General features: G+C 32.5%; 2 protein-coding genes across 2 annotated transcripts in view; one reads left to right on the top strand and one right to left on the bottom strand.

Moving 5' to 3' along the window:
* LOC123539316 (uncharacterized) overlaps window positions 1-23,571 on the top strand; it is a 98,537-nt gene that overhangs the window by 57,199 nt on the left and 17,767 nt on the right. The gene's annotated exons all lie outside the window — the stretch shown is intronic.
* LOC123539327 (uncharacterized) lies at window positions 10,029-22,733 on the bottom strand. Its single transcript, XM_053546827.1, has 2 exons — window positions 22,188-22,733; window positions 10,029-12,493 (listed from the first exon to the last, which is right to left on the bottom strand). The coding sequence occupies exons 1-2, from the start codon at window positions 22,520-22,522 to the stop codon at window positions 11,152-11,154; spliced, it is 1,677 nt and encodes a 558-aa protein (XP_053402802.1). The 5' UTR covers window positions 22,523-22,733; the 3' UTR covers window positions 10,029-11,151.

Here is a 23,571-nt window from a genome sequence, read left to right on the forward strand (position 1 = left end):
TCCAGGAAAAGTTCCCCCAAATTTTTAATTTATTTGATCAAGTAATAAATGCTTTCAAATGTCTTGGCTAATTTGTTTGGGTTAAAAATTTTACTTGACAAATTAAGGGTTTTAATAAATTTTAAACGCTTAATTTAATTTTTTTTATATCAAGTTTAAACGGTGGTAATTATAATAATAAATTTTATGCAAACAAAACAATTAAACGCTTGAAGTTTTTTTTAAAATTGGTTTTAATTTTCGGTTTTATGAATGAAACACAAAAGATTATGTATTTTTCCAAGTTAAGTACATCTCATGAAATTTGTACATTTTAAGTAAATATTATGGATGGATTTTTTAAAAGTGAGAAATGGGGAAGGATACTTTTTTAAAAAGCCATCATCGGCTAATGAAATGTAGGAAGTGAAATTTTTAAAAACGCGAAAAAACTATTGTTATCAATTTACAAAAAAAAAGTGCAGAATTTACCATATAGTATGGCTACTGTTGAAAAGTACATGTACTTTCCAGATTTGTAGGAGGTCGAACTTAGTGCTTTTGCTGGTGTTTTGGGCTCCAAAGTGGCGTGCGCCTCATTTTACCTGTACGCTCGGCCAAAGTCCAACTGTGTGGTACCCAAATACCTCAACCCCCTTTTACAAATAACCCCCCATCTTGTTTTTTTTAAAGAATATGGAGTGCAGATTTTAAAACCCGTGTATTTGGTGCAACAAGATGTGAAACCTTTATAAACACTCCCTTGGCTGCTTTTCAATAAAGAGTGCTTAAGTGTTGAAAATCCCCGCAAAAATGAAAAATATTCCCTCAATTTTTGTCAAATAGTTTTTTTGAGCCCCTTCGGGAAATAAAGACATGTTTCCAAAAGGCTGTTTGTGTATTTTTTTTTCCCGGCCCCTAACTTTGACATGCATGGAGCAAACTTGTTTATTTTTGGAAAATGTTCATCAGTGGGCGGGTTGCAAACCCCAAGGGTCCTTTACGGCAAAGTCACGTTTGGGGGTCAAAGGCCCCTGCGGTTTTTCCCCCCCTTCTTTGCATCATTGAGGAATTTGTTTTTAAATTTTTTATGAATGTTAAAACCCCAGGGAGAAGTGCATGCCCAAAATAGGTTCCTATCTCAAGGTCAAGGTTCAGTTGGGGGCAAAGGTCATGTTAGACTTTGGCCCCCAAAATTGCATTTTGGGGTCTCGTTTTATTTAGCATAAAGTTTACTCAAAAGACGGCTCTTCTCAAAAGGGAAGGTCAAAGTTAAGGGTTTAAAGGGCAGGCCCTGTTGCCGTGGGCTCTATTATTTGAAAGTCTCCTGAAATTATTTTATAGAAAAATTTTTTGAATTTAAAAAAAAATGTGCTAAATTTGTCAGAAAAAAATATCCAAAGGGAAAAGGAAAATGGGGGGCATGTATTGGGGGGGTTCTTGCAGTTTTTTTTATTAGCTCCCCCTGATCGTGCTCATGTGGTTTGGATAAGCGTGTCTTTTCCGTGTGCGTCCCCCTCCGTCCGGAGCAAAATTTTTTTTAAAAGAAATCTCCAAAAAACCTGAAAATTTTTTTAAAGAAACTTGGCATGGTGTTCTTTGATGGTCCCTAACAAAAAAGTTTAAAGGTTCCCTTAGGCTAAAATAGAAAAATCCTCAAACTATCTCCCAAACCATTTGATTTTGATATAATTTCACACAAATGGCCTTACGTCACCCTTCCCAAAAGTTCAAATTTTACCCATTCGTCAAAAAATGGCGGGGTGTGTGGCCTTTTCCTTTATAGGGAAACTTTAAAAAATTTTTTGTGGGGAGCAGATTTTTAATAGTTTTACCAAATGGTTTTTGTGTACCTTCTACAAATTTTTCAAAATTTTCTGATTCTCAAAAAAAGGGCCCAAAAGGTTGTGGTCACTTTTCATCAACATATCTTTTTAAAAAAATTTTCATCAAAAACCCTGAAAGGTTTTTTATGAAAAATTCACAATGATCTCATGATTAACCCTTTCAAATTGTTCAATTGGGTTTGGTTCATTTAAAATGGGCATTTTGGTAAAATAGGTTTTCAGTAAGACTTTTAAAAAAACTTTTCTTGGCTTGTTTTGGCATTGATATAAGGGTTTGATTCAAAATTTCCAAATGTTTGCCCATGAAAAAAGGGCCCAAAGCCCCGTTTACATGTTTTTATATGACTTTTTTTAAGAAAAATTTAAAAACTTCTTTTTGAACCAATATAGCTGAGCCCGAAGGATGTATATAGCTTTTTAATTTTACCCTATTTTTTTCAAATTTTGCCCCGGTTTCAAAAAAATAATGACATATTTAAAATGGCTAATAGCGAAACCACTCTGACCACAAACACACTTGAAGCCCCTTTTAACGGGGAGGCTTTAGGGTAAAAACCTTTGTTTTTTTTTAGGTTTTTTACAAAAGTTTGGGTTTTGAAAAATCATTTCCAAAAAAAATTTAAAAAAACTAAAAATGTATCTTTATCAATAAATACTTTTAAATCCCTTTTTAATTCCCTTTTCAGCAGTTTTATGATTAAAAGTTTTATAATTTTTTGGGTTTCAGTTTTGCCTTTTTTTAGGCCACTCATAATTTTTACAGAGTTTGCAATCCATTGTCAAAACGGGTGAGTTTAATGAAATAGCCCCCTTGATCCCCCTTTACTTTTTTTAAAAAAGCCTAAAATTTTTTAAAATTATTTAAAAATTGATAATGATACTTTAAAAATTTTTTTTAAATTAAAAAAACTCATATTCGATGTTCAATTGCCAAACTTCAATTTTATTTTGTAAAAAATTTTTGGCCAACATTCCGAAAAATTTAAAATTTTTTTTTAGACCTGTTAAGAAAGAATGCCTGTTTAAAAGTGGTTAGAAAGGGAACCAGGAAAAATTTTTGCCATTAAGTGCCTTGGGGGGAAAACTTTTTCTACGTCAGTTTAATCTACGTCAAAACTGGTTTAGACACTTTAAATACAGAGACCCCTACTTACTAAAACTGAGTTTAGTTTTTTTAAATTTTAGAATGGCAAAACACAAAAATTTTTTTTCGCTTTGGAAAAAAACCTATAAAAAATCTTTTGCCTTTTTTCAAAGTTTTTTTTGTTGGCTATTGGATATAAAATGAAAGAATAAAGGGGTTTAATGGCAGGGGACAAATCTTTTAATTTAAAATTTAAAAAATGTTGTGCATTTGCCAAAAAGACCGTTCTGAGTACATTATATGAAAAATGGTTCTGTCAGTATTTTAAAACATTTGTCGGGGGTTTAAATAGGGTAGGGGAATTTTGATATAAAAAATATAGATTTAACAAACTGAACAGTTTTTCTGTTTTCTAAAAAAAGTTTTTACTTCTCCTTTTTCTTTTGGAATCCTTTAAAATTTTTCACAATTAAATGTTTTTTTTACATTTTTTATTACACAAATACCGTATTACAGATTTGTTATTGGTGTGTTAGGGAACGGATGGAAAAAGTTTATGGTTGTCCCCAGGGGCCTTACAAGTTTATAAGCCGAAAGGTGCAAATTTCAAATGGTTCCTAGGGGTAATGGGTTTTTAATGGTCTGCAAGAGGCCATAACCAAACCCTTCCCTTTGCTGGGGTTTTTGAGGGGGCGGGGCTAACCCGGGAAGTGATTTTCATTGGGGTAAGTATAGAAAATCCCGCTAGGGGCCATTAACGGAATATCTTGCGACATAAATTATACAATTTATAAAGGTGTTACTGCATTATAGTATTCACATTGGTTTTTGTAATTTTCTTGAAAAAAGGACAAATTTCGTGCCCGTGATTATTCTGCTGGTGCTAAAAAATATTTTGCGGTTGGGGTCGGCCAATCTTTAAATTTAAAAAATTAAAAAAAATAATGTCCCCGATTTTTCTTTTTTCGGATTATGTTTGTAAAAGTCATATTGGCCTAAAACCCTAAGTTTTAAGGGATTCTGCACGTTCGGATCTTTATTTTCTACAAAGTGAAGTTAAAGATTTTTCAAACTTGAAAATATTAACTTCTATATTTTAAAAAAAATAGACCAAAAGCGAAAAAAAGTACGGTTGTTTCTTTTTTGGTATTGGCCCAGGGTAAAGGAATTTACAAATCTGTTTTAAAACCCTTATTTGAATTTTTTAAGTGTCGTGTTTATTAATTTAAAAATTTTGAAAGCCCCCAACTTTAATTTGGGTTTGAAAAATTTTCCAAGGTTGCCTTTTAAATTTTCCAAAAACTACGGGCCAAACCAAACCGGCTTTATTTTTAGATAGGGAAAAGTGAAGGGGCCATTCTTCCGGTTTATCAAAACAGGGGTTTTTTCCAGGTAAATTAGGGTTACAACTTCAAACCCGGGGGAAAGGGGTTTTAGGGCACAAGGAAAAGGGGGCCGAAACTCCCCTTTTTAAGCCCCAAGGGGAGAAACAAAAAAACTTTTTTCTGGTTCAGGTCTAAAAAAAAGGAAAAATTTTATGAATGGCCCCAGACCAAAAATTTCCCAAAAGGGGCCGGAGTCGTGTATCAAAGCTCGACAAGCCATGTTAAACTGTCTAAAATTTACCCAAAGTATGTTCTTTAAAATTTTTGAAATGTGATTTGTCCCATAAATAAAAGACTTTACAATTTTTTTTATCTTACCAGTATTTTTCCTTTTAAAAACTTTCAACAAACAAATGATTTTAGGTGATGTTCTCTGTCAAAATTGTGTCACCCCAAGGGTTTTGTTGTATGTATTATTAAGAATCAAATTTTTTTCGGGGTTTTGCCCTTTGCTATTTTGTGAACAGTCCTTATTCCTGAAATAAAAACTATGAAAATAACTTATGAGAGCAATATGTCTATTTTTCCCCTATTTTAATCCCACCTTTTTGAACCCAAACCTGTTGGAAACTTCAACCTTTAACCCGCAAAAAAATTTATTTCAGTAATTGAATTATCCTTCAACAAAAAAAATTTAAAGGATTTTTTTTTAGGTGTGATTTTTTCCGACTTACTTAAAAATGGGTGTTGTGTTCAGTTTTTTTAAAACCCCCACAATCCCCCATAAAACTCTCCCCAAAATTTTTACAGGTTATTTCTTTTTTTGCTTATTTTTTGCATATATTTTTTTAATTTGAAACTGTTTTTAATTAGTTTTTAAAAAATTCTTTTTACTTTGAAATTTTTAACAATTTTGCAACTGTTATATTAATTTTTTCCCGAAAAATGTACAAATTTTATTTTGTCTTCCATATAAAAAATTTTTCTGCGTTTTTTAAACCTTCTTCCCCCTTTTGATATGACCCTTTGTTGGATGCCCAAATTTTTTTTTGTTTGAAGACACCCCAAAGGTTTGACAGTATAAAATTTTTTTCTACTCTTTACAATTTCAGGAAAATACTATTTTAAAAAAAATTGACTTATCATCTCTGTATCTAAAAAGTGAAAATATTTGAATTGTTTTGTTTAAATTTTATGGGACGCATGTGAAAAGCCAGAATGAATTGAAAACGCAGAACCCAATTTTACAGGGGGCTTTTTAATGGCGGAACCCAAAATACTCTCTTACTATTGACTGTGAAATGAGTACTGCCTAAAATTTTTTTTTTGGGTTAAAAGGTAAGGAATAAATGCATTTTTGCTCGCTTTGAAGTATCGGAAGTATTCTTACTCGACTGTGTCCTACTTGTCATTTAAATCCAAACCTTAAGTTTTGTGCCTTTTCTGCATCTCGAAAACTTGTGAATTTTTACTTGATTTCATTTTGTCGTCAGAATTTTGTTCTTAATTTTTAAATTAAAATTGGGTTATCTGAGGTCAAAAACTAGGGCTTGGGCAAAAGAAAGTTTGTGGTTGGGGTTTTTGGGTAGATTTTTTTTCTGTTTTTAAATGCCAGTCTATGAATATACATGAATGAGAAACAAATACAAATTTAATGTGCCTCATATATCTAAGATGAACTCTGCCTGACCCAGCTTGTGATGTAACTATGGGCTGGAATACCTTATCATTGATAGATCTTATATAATCTAAATGGTCAGTGTGAGTGGATACAGGTTGAATAAGAACTGCTTGTTCATTGATAATTCATCCGCATTGTTCATGAATAGGACTTTTTTTGTAGCACATGAACATCCTTTGGATGTGATTTGGAATCAAATAAAGATGCTATGATTGTCAGAAATACACTTTATCTTTGGTAGTGGGATAAACCCACAACCAAAAACCTTGTTAACGCTCAAGCAGCTACATTTCCATTGATCTTCAGAAAATTTTGTCAGAATGTTTGTCTCTATCGAATCTTGGTCAAGGTTTTATTTAAGAAGTTGTCTTTACTTCGGTGCATTTAGATTTAATTACACAGTTTATTAATGGACAATCATTTAAATTTGCTTTTACATATTAACTAAAATCGTATGTAAATGACTTTGATGTTCTTTCACTTTTGAGCTGCCGTGAGGTATACACATGCTACCTAATGTTATTACCTGCAACAAGTAGTGTAGCACATGGGGAATAGGTGATATCACGTGATCTTTTACCGATATGTGATTGGTTTATCGCATTTATGGAACGCCGTTTTCGCAATATAGCTGGCGAGCTATATGATATATAGAGAAATGCTTGTGATCTAAATTCCTCATTCATTTAAATATTTCATATAATTTATTCAAACTTTCAGCAATGATCAATATTGATACTTAGTTGTGCATAAGAGATTTTTAAATGCTCTTTAGTTTCCTGGATTATGGTTCTGTGTTGTTTTACTCTATATATCAACGACGTCCAGGTGAAAGCATGAATCACATTTGTGACAGTTCTAGTAAAGTGTTTCAATAGTCAAGGAATGTGACCAGTTGAGATAAAAGCTATGTTATACTAAAGGGAAATATATTTATTTTGCTCAAAACAATGACTTTCAGAATTAAGAATACCAAAGAGCTTTTAAAATAAATTTAGATTAGATTAAAAATAGATTATCTCCTGTTGCGACATTTATGACCATATCTTTATGAAACTTGGTCAGAATGTTAATCTTGATGATCTTTAGGTCAATAGGTCAGGTGACCCGCCCGCTTAGCTCAGTAGGTAGAGCGTTGGTCTACGGATCGCGGGGTCGCGAGTTCGATCCTCGGGCGGGGCATATGTTCTCCGTGACTATTTGATAAACGACATTGTGTCTGAAATCATTAGTCCTCCACCTCTGATACATGTGGGGAAGTTGGCAGTTACTTGCGGAGAACAGGTTTGTACTGGTACAGAATCCAGGAACACTGGTTAGGTTAACTGCCCGCCGTTATATGTCTGAAATACTGTTGAAAAACGGCGTTAAACCCAAATCAAACAAACAAACAATAGGTCAGGTGAGTGATACAGGGCCTTCATGGCCCTCTTGTTTGACAAAACTATTTATGGTTTAGTTTTTTTTCTGCCCCCTATTTTTTTTGGTGGGGGTGTTGGGGAGCACTTAAAATTGCCCTTGTCGATACTGCTCATTCGTTCGAAATTATGGTGTGGCTATCTCAAAAAGTACTTGACCTAAAGTTATCAAACACATACTTCTAAAGATTGTAGTTCAAAATTGGAAGTCTGACTTACTGGACCACTTGATGTGAAAAAACACGATTCACTCTCAGCACTATGCAATCGTTTGACAAGGCAAACACTACTTGCTTATTTGGTGGCCAATATCTTGTTGATTATCTTTCTGTGAAGCTTGAATTAGTGCTCATGTGTTTCATTGCGAGTCACTATATTTTCAAATAGGCTGGCAACGTACCGTATCTATAAAGTTGCAGCCAAGTGTTGTTGCTGTTGCATTCTTTGGCAACAGAATTACAGAAGTATCTAACACACACTTATATGCCTAACGTTAAGAATTGACAACATTCAGATGGGCTGTAAGGGTTTGTTGAGGTTCAAAAAATCTCCATATACCCTTGTTCAGTTGCTGACCCCTGTGGAATTAGACTTTTTCCATCTGCAAATAATTTTCCGTAGATAAAGTTAACATGTTGTGCTCAGCCCAAGATATTTTCACACTAAGAATGAGCTAAAACTGATTTCCACTTAGCAAAAAAAGTATTTGAGCATATTTCTAGAGAGGGTTACCCCTACATGTAGAATTATATATGAATATGTCTTTAGATTTTAGCTTGTGTACTTCATTTTTAGCTCACCTGAGCCAAAGGCTCATGGTGAGCTTTTGTGACCGCTCAGTGTCCGCCGTCCGTCATGTGTCGTCCGTCCTGTGTCCATCAACATTTTCTAAAACAATCTTATTCTTGAAAACCACTAGGCAGAATTACACTAAACTTCACAGGAATGATCCTTGGGTGGCCCCCTTTCAAAATTTTACAAAGAATTGAATTCCATGCAGAACTCTGGTTGCCAAGGCAACCGAAAGGAAAAACTTAAAAAATCTTCTTATCCAAAACCACAGGGCTTAGGGCTTTGATATCTGGTGTGTTGCATCATCTAGTGGTCCTCTACCAAGAATGTTCAAATTATCCACCTAGGGTGAAATAATTGGCCCCGCCCCGGGGGTCCCAAGTTTAACATAGACTTATATTGGAAAAAAAGTTTAAAAATCTTTTTGTCTGAAACCACAAGACTTAGGCCTTTGGTATTTGGTTTGTAGTATTGTCTTATGGTTCTCAACCAAAATTGTTCAAAATGTACCCTTTTGGTGAAAAGAGGCCCTGCCCTGGGGGTCCCAAGTATTATATAGACTTATATAGGAAAAAACCCTTAAAAAATCTTCTTGTCTAAAGCCACACAACCTAGGCTTTTGATATTTAGTTTGATGCATTGCCTAGTAGTCCTCTACCAAAATTGTTCAAATTATGCCCCTTGGGTTAAAAGAGGCCCTGCCCCGGGGTCACTTAGTTATTATATGAGTTATATGGGAAAAATACTTAAAAAATTATCTGATCCTATTTCCAAGACTGTTTAATTATAATTACCTGATGACCCCAAGTAATATGATGTCACTTGACTGTGACCTTGACCTGCTGACCTACTTTCTAGTTTTTTAAGATACAGCCTTTAAATTTGGATTACGTACACAGTTTTGCACACCAATCGTAAAACTGAATTTCATTGACCATTTATGTGACCTACTGACTTTCTTAATATTTTAGCATCAGTTTGACATTTGAAACATATAGCTCATATTACTCAGGTGAGTGATCCAGGGTCATCATGACCCTCTTGTTTGCTTCTTCCCAGAAAAGTTTAATGTCCTCTCATGTCATTTTCTGTGCTGTCAAAAAACAACAACATGCAATTGCCCTGCAAAAGTTTTTAAAAATGCACAAGATGTCCAAAGACTTCTCCATGAATATGTTTTTTTTTCAAGATGCTAACAAATAGCATTTTACTGGATAATCAATGCATTTTGTTCCATGCCCAGTTTAGGATATGTATTAATGTAAACGGTGACGATCTTTTGTCAATTTAGAGTGTCACATATGTATTCAGCCGTTTGAGTCTATCTGTTGAATTATCCTTCAGGCAGTTCTCGTTCAGATTAAAAAAATTATAGTGTACTTTGACCTTTGGATAAAAACCACCTCTATATAACGACTGCATTTTGTTCTCCTAAAGATGGTCTTTTTATACAGGTTTGAAAGGAATTAATATAAGCATTTACTTGCTTGTTTTCCAGTCCAACATTTCACAAATGTATTTTGCACATGTATTTGACTATGTGACTTTATAGAAAGAAATAAAAATATGTTTAAACTATACAGGTTTGACTGTACAAATGTAGCAAAGATATGGTATGTTATATTAGGCATATACTGATAGCAATGAATGTGTTATTTATGATGAAACACATAAGAAGCAGTCCCTTGTAAAAATTAAAATTAAATCATAACTTGAATACATGAAATTGCTATTCTGACAGTTATAATGTTCCAAGAAACATAAAACTTCTTCTGTCTATTTCTTCAAGCTAAATATAGTCATATTTTAAAAATTTTATGCATTGACGAAACTGGTATTGCCTCCAAAGCAGCATTTATATATCCTCAGTAAAAGACAACAACAAATAAACATCACTTGGATATATTTTACAGAAGAAAGAGCTTTATTTTAGATATATACATACATATTATATTATCTTGTATAAATACAGTACATTATATTTATCATAATCACATAATTATGCACAACCAAAGTGAAGATATACAGCATATGCATACAAAACATAATCATTCTTAATGAGGCTAGGGATATATACAACAAACACATTAAAAAACAACGCATGTTCTGCAAGTAATGAGGTTATTGAATAAACTCTGTTGGGAATTCAAAATGACACAATTTCATAAAAAGCTAATTTGAACTCTTAATATCTTAGACATCTGGTTGTATTTCTGTTGAAAATTCAGATCTTTCTACATTCTGTTCAATACTCCACCTGAAGTTCTTGTAGTATCTTAACTTCAAAATTTTATACTTGTTAATAAGACTGCTTACAATAAGTTCCATTATGTTTGTAATGAATATCAAAACTTTAAAAAATGCTTTAATAAATCTAATAAATATCAGAAAATCACAGTGATTAAAGTTGCTGACTTTGAACTATTTAGCCATCAACTCTTTGGATTCAAAGTGTACGCAGAGCAACATGTGAGGAAACCATCCAGCTGGCTTGTAGGTCAGCGGTTCTACCTAGGAGCCTGCTTATGCTGGAGCTAATACTTTTGAGGGCACCTAAGGTTTTCCTCCATCATTAAAGCTTGAAACTACAGCATCACAAACGTGACAGCCACCATATCACCTGAATTGTGTCAGTATGACTTAAATATATCCAATGGCTATCTTTCATAAAAAATATTTTATCTTTAGAATATACTTCAAATGTGTAAAGTCCTCTTGAAATATATATAAAAAGACATATACATACATATTATTGTAAGTTAAAAAGCAGCTAGATCTAGTTTATTACTAGTTGTACACATTTATACAGTGATTATCTCTACATGTATAATTTCTACTATTTTAAACCTAATACATAGTACTGTTGATACACATAAACTTGTTGTTTACATTTACAATATGAAGTAACTGTTCATGTTTTAAATTCGGAATTTGGATCTGATATATCTTTAAAAATCCAACAAAAGTAAGTAAGTGATCATTCAGTGTTTCTAGTTGTTGTGATGTCAGCAGCAATAAATGTATCTTACTCCAACTCATAGACTTTTATAGTATTGCTGTAAAAATGAGTTACAGCTAGTTTGTTCTGGTGAGGATTAAAGCAGACTGATGATGGATATTGTTTTGTTTTGATGCTGCCCAACTTTGTTTTTGAATCCTCACTTATCTGGACAATATTTGATGATTCATACCCACAGACCAGTATGTTTCCTCTCTTATCTGTACATACTCCCCGAGGCTGAACTAAATCAGGATCAGTAAATGTTGATAGATAATTTCCCTGTATGTCTAGAGTTATCACACCTTTCTTGGCATCAGCCACATACACACAGTCTCTGTTTGTACTCACACTAATATGTTGATTGTTACTGAAAATTGGGTTTCCTGATTTGTCATTTGTAATTTTATGTAACATGGTACCTCTTCTATCATAAATATAAACTGTTTGGTTTTGATCAGATATGAACAATTTCCCATCATTGAAGGCCAAACCAAAACAGTGATGATCCATCTTCAGCTTCCTTGTTGTTGCCATCTTGTCTCCTAGTGATACAAACTGTATGGTTTTGTTGGCCAGACTTACTGCAGCTTCTAGTTGACTGGTTAGACATACTGTTACGGGTTCTGCCTCCAGGTCTACATGGTCTATGAGGGTGTCTGTAGAACCATTCAGACATTTCAACTTGTTATTATTAATATCAACAAGCAGCAAGGAACCATCCTCAGTAAAACACGATCCATATATTCTACATATCCTTTTGCCTTCTTGCTGAATATCAATATCTCTCTGCTGTTTCACTGTGTATGCTGTGGTTCTTGGCTTGTAAATTGCTTCTGCTGTAGACACCTGTCCTAATGTCTTTGATTGTTTTAGGTTGTTTTTTATTTTTATATCGGCTGAAAAACTTATTTTTAATTCTGTTTGTATTTTAGTGGAGCTTGTGTAATTTTTAACTGTAACAATTCTTTTCTGAGCATTTTTGACACATACAAATTCTTGGGCTTTATTTCCATTAGACTTTTGCAGTGCGGTAGCAGATTTTTCTAAGTCATTTATATGTTGTGCTGATTCTTTTATCTCACGCTGTAGATCTCTTTCAAAGCTATTAAGCTGTGCATCGACTTCCTTGAGTGATTCAGTTTCAAGTCTCTTGAGCTCAGCCTCCAGTTCTTTTCTGTAGTTTATGATAGAATCAGTTGCTTTATTCTTTTGTTTCTTTAGCTCACAGAGGATTTGCTGTGTGGCTTTCTTTTTATCCTCTACATCCTTCTTTGCTGCAAGGAGTTGTTTATTAGTTTGGTCAGAAGCTGATAGAACATATAGATTGTCAACTTCGTCTGGAATGGAGTGTATATCTCGACATGTTCTGAAATAAAGAAGGTGAATCATAGATCCTGCGAACTATCATATAAAGGCTTTGAACCAGTTGTATTCTTATATGACAGATTTCCAATATTTTTGAAGATATTTATATTTCCTGCATTTTTAGCTCACCTGAGCAGGAAGAATCACCCTCTCAACTTTAAGCACTCTAGAGGTAATATATGAATTGGACGTTTGTCTAATTAAAATATCTCACGTTTGATACTTGTTCATCTAGGATCAGAAACTAAAACGATAGGACAGGTCCTAGAAAAACATTGTAGAGGTCATGTTTTCTACCTTATCATCATGGAACTTTGTCAGAATGTTTGTTTGATTGCAAACTGAGTCATCTTGGTCTAAAATATAGATGTCAAATCATTCAAAAACTTTATTAACACTTTAGAGAATGTTCTTCACTTAACTTGGCCAGAATGTTTGTCTTTATGAAATCTAGGTCACGTTTGATACTGGGTCAACTGAAAAGACAAAGTCACTTGGATAAATCTTAGAAAAAACCTTCTTTACATTACAGAAGCCACATTTTCTATTTTCAAGAAACATATGCAATTTTATTGTCTCTATGAAATCCAGATTAAGTTTAAGACTGGAGTGTCCACGGCCAAATACAACTTGGACAAGTTATTGAAAAATATTTTAGCACTCTAGAGGCCACATTTTCATATGGCTGTTGTGGAAAACGGGACGTATTATGTGATTGCGCATGCGTGTTTGTGCGTGCGTCCGTCAAAATTCGTGCCCAGATCATATTTTTATGAACAAAGTCATTAAAGATATAATTTTTTTAACCATTCAAGGTAGTAACTTCAAACTTGGCATGTAGGTATATGGCGATGAGACGATGTGCAGAGCGCTTGAACTGGCTCTGTAGGTAAAAGGTCAAGGTCAGAGCATAACTAAATAATATGCCAGGTATTTACTTTAAACATTGCATATAGGTAGGTGACGAGGAGACAATGTGCAGATATTTGATCCAGATCTTAGGTCAAATGTCAAGGTCACAATAGTTCGCATAATTCGTTTGATGTTGATAAAACAAATTTAAGCTCATGATCTAGCAAGTGAATAAAGGCGAGTGCGAGTAGTATTTGGGATTTTAAAATATAAATGTTCCATTAGATGAACTATTTACACACTGAGGTTAATGTTCATTTTTTCTTTGTGTATTAATGGACCCGTGGTATTTATTCGTTTATTGAATGCAAGTTAAAACTATGTTCACTTCGTCGTTTTCTGTTAAATATCGCCTTCTTTTTGTTCCATGGGGAACATTGTTATATTTATTGTCCAGAGCATAACTTATTAACCATTCAACTTATTGACTTCAAACTTGGGATTTAGGTAGGTGGTGATGAGACGATGTGCATTTTTTTCTATATATTAGGTTTACTTCAAAATTGACATCTGATTTTGGTTATTTTTTTATAAAGCCAGAATTTTGCAAAAATAAGTTATCATTGATGTTAATTAAAGAGAATTCCGATAATTTTTTTCCTTTCATAGATTCTTTTTAAATTCATATATATATGATAGGAAAATGTGTGCTGAAAACAATGAACAAATAAAAATAATAGGTCACCAGGCTTGTTTTTGTGAAAAATTGCTTTGAACACACCCACTGTTGCTGAAACTGCCAGCGATTTTTGAACATTTTCATAATTTTCTGCTTTTTTATAAATACCAACCAAAATATACATCCAGGCAGCACTATACGGTTTTTTTTCTTATTACAGATTTTATCATATACTTACTTGATATCATAGTCATATTTGTAATACTCTATCCTTACAATGATGGGTACAAATGAAAAAAAAAATTGTTTCATATTTACTTTTGTGAACTTTTTTCAATGAAAAATACCCATAGTGAAGAATATTTTTTTAAATTTTGAAAAAAACTCTTTCATAGAATTTTTTCCTTTTTTTCTTGTGTATAGATAATTGTATTGTGAGCATAAAAATGGCTAAAAATGTATGGGTCACCAGGCTAAATTTTATGTTAAGACCGCTAGAATACAAACACCTGTTCGGACGGAAATTGCGCGAACCTGCCCAGATTGATTACATGTATGTCTGCTAAAAGTTTAAAAAAAGTTTTAAAAATTCTTAATTCTTTCTATAATTGCATACTAAATAATCTGAAAGGTGATATTGTTTTATCAGTACTAAGTCAATTATCTTACATAATATGAACAACACTGTCTTTATACTAAAATGCGATGTGAAAACACAACCACAAAAATAGCAAGATACCTCTCAGGAATGATACTTGTCAATACAACATAAACCAGTATCAACATCTGATTACTGATATAACTTATCAAAAATGTTATTTCATTCAAGATTCCTCATATTTAAGATTGTCTGTAACATGTTTCAACAAATGTTGACTTCAGTTCAGTTTTCCATAGAAAGTGTCGGCTGCGCAGAAAGATGCACATTAAAAGCTATAGGAATTCCCTTTAAGGAGAGTAAATGTTACTGAGTTTCCTTTTTATATTTTTATACAAAATTAATGAAAGATTAGAATTGCTTATAAGTTTATTACAAATTGGAAATATAATGAATCATCATTATCAATATGCCTTAAGACTTAACTATATAAATACATAAATACTATTTTTTAGTCTGCAAACCTATTGTTACTTAATATATTTCCATCATAATTTGTATGCACACTTTGCATAAAACTGCTGTTTTTATCGTTTTCAAGGGGTGTTTTAACAATATTGCATTTATATATGCACATTCAATAGCTAATGGCCCTTTAACCTATAACTCAACAGTTTGAAAGAAAATGAACAATCTTTAAGATACCTATAATATGCTAGAATGTGTGTTTTCTGTGATAACAGGATTCTGCTAAATTTATGACACGAAAATTCATGCTTTATCTTTAAATCACATTGTTGATTGGTGTTAATGGTTGATAATTAAAAAGTATTTTGATCAGATATACATGTAGATATGTGTTCAGGTTAGAAACACATATTTACAAATTATGAGCAAAGTATTTGACTAAAACATTAATTGCACTTAATTGAAACATGAATATTGCAAATAATTAAAGACACAGTACTAGTTCATTGTATCTACAATTCTAAATAATGGTATCAAATATTATCACAAAATAATATCACAGGTTCTTTGTTAATGAAATAAGTTTGTTTGTTTTGGGTTGTATGCCGGTTTTCAACAGTATTTCAGTTATGTAACGGCAGGAAGTTAACCTAATCAGTGTTCCCGTATTCTGTACCAGTACAAACCTGTTCTCCGCAAGTTACTGCCAACTTCCCCACATGAATGAATCAGAAGTGGAGGACAAATGATTTCAGACACAATGTCTTTTATCAAATCGTCACGGAGAACATACGCCTCGCCCAGGGATCGAACTCACAACCCAGCGATCCGTATATCTGCGCTCACCTGACTGAGCTAAGAGGGCGGACTTAATGAACCAATCATTTACCCTATATCAGTTACATAGTATGATTAAAATACTTCATTGAAGCATACTTTAATTTTATTTCTAGACCAGATATGTAGAAAAACTATTATGAAATCGAAAGTATGTGTATAGTAATCTATGAATGTCCATGAAAATGTCTCAAAAGTGTATTTCCAATATATTTCCATCATAATTTGTATGCACACTTTGCATAAAACTGCTGTTTTTATCGTTTTCAAGGGGTGTTTTAACAATATTGCATATATATATGCACATTCAATAGCTAATGGCCCTTTAACCTATAACTCAACAGTTTGAAAGAAAATGAACAATCTTTAAGATACCTATAATATGCTAGAATGTGTGTTTTCTGTGATAACAGGATTCTGCTAAATTTATGACACGAAAATTCATGCTTTATCTTTAAATCACATTGTTGATTGGTGTTAATGGTTGATAATTAAGAAGTATTTTGATCAGATATACATGTAGATATGTGTTCAGGTTAGAAACACATATTTACAAATTATGAGCAAAGTATTTGACTAAAACATTAATTGCACTTAATTGAAACATGAATATTGCAAATAATTAAAGACACAGTACTAGTTCATTGTATCTACAATTCTAAATAATGGTATCAAATATTATCACAAAATAATATCACAGGTTCTTGGTTAATGAAATAAGTTTGTTTGTTTTGGGTTGTATGCCGGTTTTCAACAGTATTTCAGTTATGTAACGGCAGGAAGTTAACCTAATCAGTGTTCCCGTATTCTGTACCAGTACAAACCTGTTCTCCGCAAGTTACTGCCAACTTCCCCACATGAATGAATCAGAAGTGGAGGACAAATGATTTCAGACACAATGTCTTTTATCAAATCGTCACGGAGAACATACGCCTCGCCCAGGGATCGAACTCACAACCCCGCGATCCGTAGATCTGCGCTCACCTGACTGAGCTAAGAGGGCGGACTTAATGAACCAATCATTTACCCTATATCAGTTACATAGTATGATTAAAATACTTCATTGAAGCATACTTTAATTTTATTTCTAGACCAGATATGTAGAAAAACTATTATGAAATCGAAAGTATGTGTATAGTAATCTATGAATGTCCATGAAAATGTCTCAAAAGTGTATTTCCAATGGGGCCAGAAATATTGTACTAACTACTGGTGATATAAAGTTCAAACAAATGTAATACAAGAACAACTAACATTAAACATATAAGATTTTACAAAATGGTAAGTTTCTGTTAGTTCTGTTTCCATGGTATATTTAAGACAATGCACAGTGCTGTTAAAAGACTTATATTTTAGAAATCATCATGTGTAACAGATATCTCGTTGACAGTGCTTAAATAATTTGTTCTTCTAAGTAATATCAAGTAAACAGTTATTAACATTTGTTTTAAAAAAGATGTAACTCTTCTATTTTTCTAAGTACTGTCTGGAGCCCGTCCACAACTTGATCAATAGGGCTAATGCAATTCTGTGGATGGTGGGGTCATGACTTTGATTCCAGGGCAAGGCGTATGTTGTTCTTGACAATTTGATAAAAAAATTGTGTCGGACATCATTCGTCTTCCACCAATGATTCATGTGAAGCAGTTGACAGGCAATTGTGAAGAACAGGTTAGTACTGGTACAGAATCAAGGAACATTAGTAAGGTTAACTGCCCACCTTTACATAGCCGAAATGTTGTTGGAAAAAAAACAGTGCTCAACCGAAAACAAATAAAGATTTGCGGTCTTTTATGACATTGTAAAAACATGTTTTCTTAACCAAACGTTATGTATACAGTCAGGTTGATTTTATTATCTAGGTTGATCAAACAACTGTTAAAGCATTTTAGGTTAAATGTTAGGCAAATAATTATTTCTTCAAAATTCATCACTTCCCTAATATACTGATGAATTTATCTTTCACAACAATTACTAGTTTTACATTATACAACCTTAAAAGATACCTAAATCTAAAAAAGGATTTACCTGTGAAAAATGTATTTACCTGTGATTTATAGCTAAGTCTCAAATTGTTTACCTGTAAGTTATAGCTAAATCTAGATAGTCCAGTAGAATAACAGAGAAAAGAGACCGAACCTTGCAGTAGGGTATATACAAGGTTTTATTGCAGTTTCCTGTCATTTAGGATATTGATCAAGAAACTGTCGGATGACATCTTGTCATCATTGGGGACAATTTTTTATCAGCAAATCTTGAACCCCATGTAAATTTGTTTGTTTGTTTTGGGTTTAACGCCGTTTTTCAACAGTATTTCAGTCATGTAACGGCGGGCAGTTAACCTAACCAGTGTTCCTGGATTCTTTACCAGTACAAACCAGTTCTCCGCAAGTAACTGCCAACTTCCCCACATGAATTATCAGAGGTGGAGGACGAATGATTTCAGACACAATGTCTTTTATCAAATCGTCACGGAGAACATACGCCCCGCCCGAGGATCGAACTCGCGACCCCGTGATCCGTAGACCAACGCTCTCCCTACTGAGCTAAGCGGGCGGGCGAACCCCATGTAAAAGTGCCAATTTTCATTAGGGAAATAACAAAACGAATACATTCTTTATTTTAACCTGAGTAGATATGTTTTAAACAATCATTTAACATGACTATGAAATTTCGAACATTCAGCTGACTATAAAAGTATAAGGAATGTATAGTTATATTTCTTTAGAACTCTTTATTTGATGATAAATTACCTTTCACTATAAGGTACCTGCAGAATTTATATCCAGATAGGTTCCAAAAAAATTTCCTTGCAATACTTTAATTCTAAAGATGTTCGATCTGACACAGAATGTTTCAGTCATAATCTGATCAAAATATATATAAATGTTTCTAAGTTTAAGACTCTTTTTACTACATTTAGTTGTGTTCCATTTATGTGGAAACCTTGAAAATACGTTACAAACACAATCTTTTAAAATTTAAATTACATTTCAAGATAACATTATCATGATGTAAAATGATATAAAAGTGAACACAATGTAACATTTTCTAAATTTCCTGCAAGTATGCGTTTTATTGTTTAAATTAGATTGAAAATGTCAACATCTTTCTTAATAATTAGCCATGTGACATACATAACACGATTTGTTACCTTTTCTCTTCCTTTTAAAAATAATTTTGGTAAGAGGCAAGTAACAGAACATTTAAAAAAAATTAAAACGTGATGACAGTTATACATGTTAAAAAAGTTTAGTTAAACTATTGAAATGATATTAAGATCATTACTTTGTTTTGAAAATGACCTCAAAACCTTACCAATTATGCATTTGTTACATGATATATAATAATTATAGTTGAGTGTATGCGCTTTTGATAGGTAGGATTTCTCTTATATATATTTATAGTCCTTTCTTTTTCAGTAAAGCATTTCTTTAAGTCAGTATCATGGAGTGTCATGTCCTTTAAAAATGTTACATAAGTAACGGTAACGTAATATTTTTACCAGAATTGTACTATGACATACCCTTTACATTTATGTATGGTTTCTTATAACTTGCACACTATTAAGTCTGAAAATATGAATTTATTGTGCATTAAAACAACTTGAAAGACTAATTTTATCAGTGTGAAATAAGAATGAATAATATATTATGACAGAAAACTGGTAACGTACTTCCAGAATATAATTTCTATAACAGTTTAAATGTACGATGCTGAGTTGAAATTAATATTCATTGCTATGGTGTCATCTTCTGTTAACTTGCGAATAACAGTTAATGTCAGCATGTTGCTCCTTTCGGGGAATGTGTGGAATTGAATAGTCAATCTTTGATTAAATTGATTAAAACGATGAGATATGAGTATAAGTTAAAGGTAACTTAAATTATCATCATCAGCAATGTGCATACAATTCACTTCCAGTACGTCTGTACATCAAATGATCATATGCAAACGATACAAATGTGAATTAATAATTGTTTTACTTCAAGAGGATATCTTCAAAGATGAACTTGAAATAAGATAGCTTACCTAGGTAACTTGAGATATACACATTCATCCTTAAAATGCAGGGACTCCATTTTAGTCTGAATTCATCAATTATGGTCCATAACATGATACAGAGCCATATGTTCTTTCCACTTACAAATTTAATGTTTGACAGTAAAATGTATACCAACTCTAGACCCATGCAATATTATATGATGTGAAAATATCTTAAAAATTAATCCATTAAACATCTTAAGTATTTTCTGCATTTCAACATACATGTACTAGTATATGTAGTCTAGTAAACTTGAGGTTTTACTCCTTCCATGATCTAATTTCTCGTTCTTCTAAATATACGTAATAGAATTTAAACAAAGAAATGTAGTTTTGGGAGTTTTAAAGATATTTGCAAAGTATCAAATATTGCATAAAAAGATTTGTTATGTGTATCTTATGTAATAATAATAATAATCTTACCGAAAATAACTGTGTAACTTTCAATTAAGGTCACATCATTATTTATTTCTGCGGTAATTTCTTTCCATCGAACTAGCATGTTTCAAAATTAACTGAGAGTAGAAGGGACTTGATCAGCGTAAAATTGAAAATAACAATATCTAACGTTTACAATATGCTTTTAATTGTGTTGTCATTGTCCACATATCATTGATAATACTATGTTTATCTTATATGCACAAACTGTATTTAATGTATATGATAGTCCGGTCCGGCTGCTGTTACCCATGGATGCCACAAACGAAAAATGAAGTGAAAATAGGAAAAGTCAACCTGCTTTGCATAATCCAGTGTTACTACTTTTCTTAGAAATGTTTTTTTTTTTCAAAAAAAGAAACATACATCTATAACATAACTCTTTCAAAAATCAATCACATGTGGTACTCGGAAAAAATCGTAACTGGTGACATTATGAACGCGCAAGTATTATGGCAGTTAATAAAAGTTTTCTTCGTTTAGTGAGTATCCCGTATTATAAATGTATACTGGAGTAGTGAAATAGGGCATACATAGCTTAATTAATAGATACAGAAGCCAGTCGGTATGCAGAAAGACTGGAGCTGAATTGTCTGTCTGAGGAGGGCTTTCTAGATTTATATTGTTCTTTGAGTGCTTAAATCTTGAATTAGGTATTTTAGATGCCCGTTATGGTTGATACATGGACTAGGTTCAATTTGATTTTGTAAAATACAGTAAGGGGTGGGGGTGATTTAATACAGTATTATCATTGGGGAAACACTGCTTCATGTTGCAGACATACCTTGTACCATTTCAATTTTACTAACTGATAGATTTATATAAAATTGAAAAGAAATCGAACGATATTCTAGTTAGGGACTGACACTGAATGTATTTCAGTTTTCTCATTATTTATCTTTACATTTCTCCTAATGATATGGAGATAATTGCTTGCCCTATATCGATCTTTTACAATTTCAACATCAATAATCAGCGTTTGTAAATTTTCAATCATCTGCGCAATGCAAGTAATTTGACCTTGGTAACGTAGATAAATATTTATGTGTTACGGATGTAACAACAGGTCAAAAACATGTGTATAAATGTTTGAACAATTTTAGTTTTTTGATATATTACTTGCATATTCAAATTGCGCTTCTCTATTCCCAATTCGTTTTTTACATTTATAAGTTTAGAAAAGTTGTTGTTGTTGTTGATGATGATAATGCTGCCACAGTTGCTGCTGTACCTATCTGTTTGTGACGTATTAATTGTGTTTCTTTTCTCTGAGTAGTTTGTTATTTCTACGAAAATGATATTGCAAATAACAACACCTTTATAAGTTACTAAGCAATCAACTGAAATACAGTATGAAAAAGAGGCTATCATATGATTCTTATGGCAGCCATTTTGGATTCTATAAATAGAAAAATGCCCAAGGATCTTGCGAAAGTCATGAGATACTATAAATGCTCCATCTAATGACCAACAAAAATTAATAGAACCTTAGATAAACCCCGCTACAAAGTTTCTCATCATTTTTTTTCAAGAAGAACAACATTGAAATTCGACGATGGCGGCCATTTTTAATTTTCTTAAATAAAATATTTTCCCCAAAGATGACAAAATGTCATCCGGTGGATTCTCATTAACTGAAGTCTAAAGAACAGGAAACTGCAAAAATACCTTGTATATACCCTATTGCAAGGTTCAGTCCAAGTTCTACTGGACTAAGAAGTATTTTCCTGTGATTAAAGTGTTTACCTGTGATTAATAGCTAAATCTAAAAGTATTTACCTGTGATTTATAGCTACACATGTAGCACAGACAACCTCGTCATGGTTCTTGCAGAACATGTCCAACAGTTTGGCTTTATGAATATGGCATCTTTCTGTTGGGAAACATGGTAACAATGACTGTAAACCACGTGTACTGAAATCAGATTTATCTAACAATTTGTGTCCTCTCATTAACGGAAACGTTTTGTGCGTGTCTGTACATGGTATACAGTAATAGTCCTGACATTCTACACAATATTTTTCAGCTTGTCGCGTTATTTTTTTCTCAGCACATACACAACATTTGGTGTCTATTATTTCATCCGATGCAATGTCACTACCCTTAGCTGCCATTTTATCTATTATCAATCTACAAGATTAAAGATTTATATGTTCTCTAACATATATAGGCCTATCCCAATACACATTTTCCTACAATCAGTTTAACTTCCTTTTCTATGAAAAGAGTTTTTATATTCAGTATTGAAGTTAAGAAAAAACAATTAAGTCTGAGCATAACTGTCTTTGTTTGGGTTGTGCGGGTATGTCTTTGTTGTATTCAAAAACTTCGGTCGATATGAAAGATGATATATTTGGTAGGTTTAAAGTTTTAAAACATGTCCCATATAAATCTAGTGATGTATCAATGACTGAAGTGTTTCAAAACATTTTATAACAGCAACTGATATTATATATTGAAAATGATAAACTAGTATTGTGTAAAAAATATTTTAATGTGTATGATACAATGCCGAAGTACAGCTGAATTCCTTATATTTTATATTAAGTGTCAGTAGTTTGACTATTTTGTTTTGAGTATTTTCTAAACTTTTATTAGGTAAAAGTGTGTTATTGTAGATGAATTATATCTGAAACGCACAAAATCACTTCACAATGTCTTTCTATGATAAATATTGACGGAATTATGGCGTAGTATTAGTGCTGGATATATGTTAGTTATCAACTCGAAATTTCTCTACTGTAAAACATATATTTTCACAGGGTCAAAATTTCACGACAGCAATAAGTAGTTTTTAAATGTAGATAAAAATCTGTATGCGAAACTTAAACACATTGATGTTGCTTACATCAGACATAATACAAAGCTGAAAAATACATAACCTACTTCTATTACCATTTCGGTAATGTTCAAACATGTTTATTCATAAATACAGTTAATATCTAATTTTAAACAAGCATCTGTTTCATTTTTATGTTAACACCTTTAATTGTTTGTGCACGAGAAATATTTTTAAGTACATGTACTAGTCATTTAAAGGTGCAAAATAAAGACAAATGAATAGACATAAATCTTAAAAAAAGACTACACATTTTGAAATATAGTAGTAAACATTACGATAGCCGTGCAATATTCCCTTGAATTCAACACATGTACAGAGAAA

The sequence above is a fragment of the Mercenaria mercenaria genome, chromosome 1 (assembly GCF_021730395.1).
Source record: "Mercenaria mercenaria strain notata chromosome 1, MADL_Memer_1, whole genome shotgun sequence".
NCBI classification, from domain to species: domain Eukaryota; kingdom Metazoa; phylum Mollusca; class Bivalvia; order Venerida; family Veneridae; genus Mercenaria; species Mercenaria mercenaria.

Bases quoted from the DNA above. Each gene is read 5' to 3' on its own strand.
- LOC123539327 (XM_053546827.1), bottom strand. From the start codon at position 22,522: ATGGCAGCTAAGGGTAGTGACATTGCATCGGATGAAATAATAGACACC. The intron at 12,494-22,187 runs GTAAATACTTTT...TCTTTATTTCAG, and splicing joins TGTGTAGCTATAAATCACAG to AACATGTCGAGATATACACT.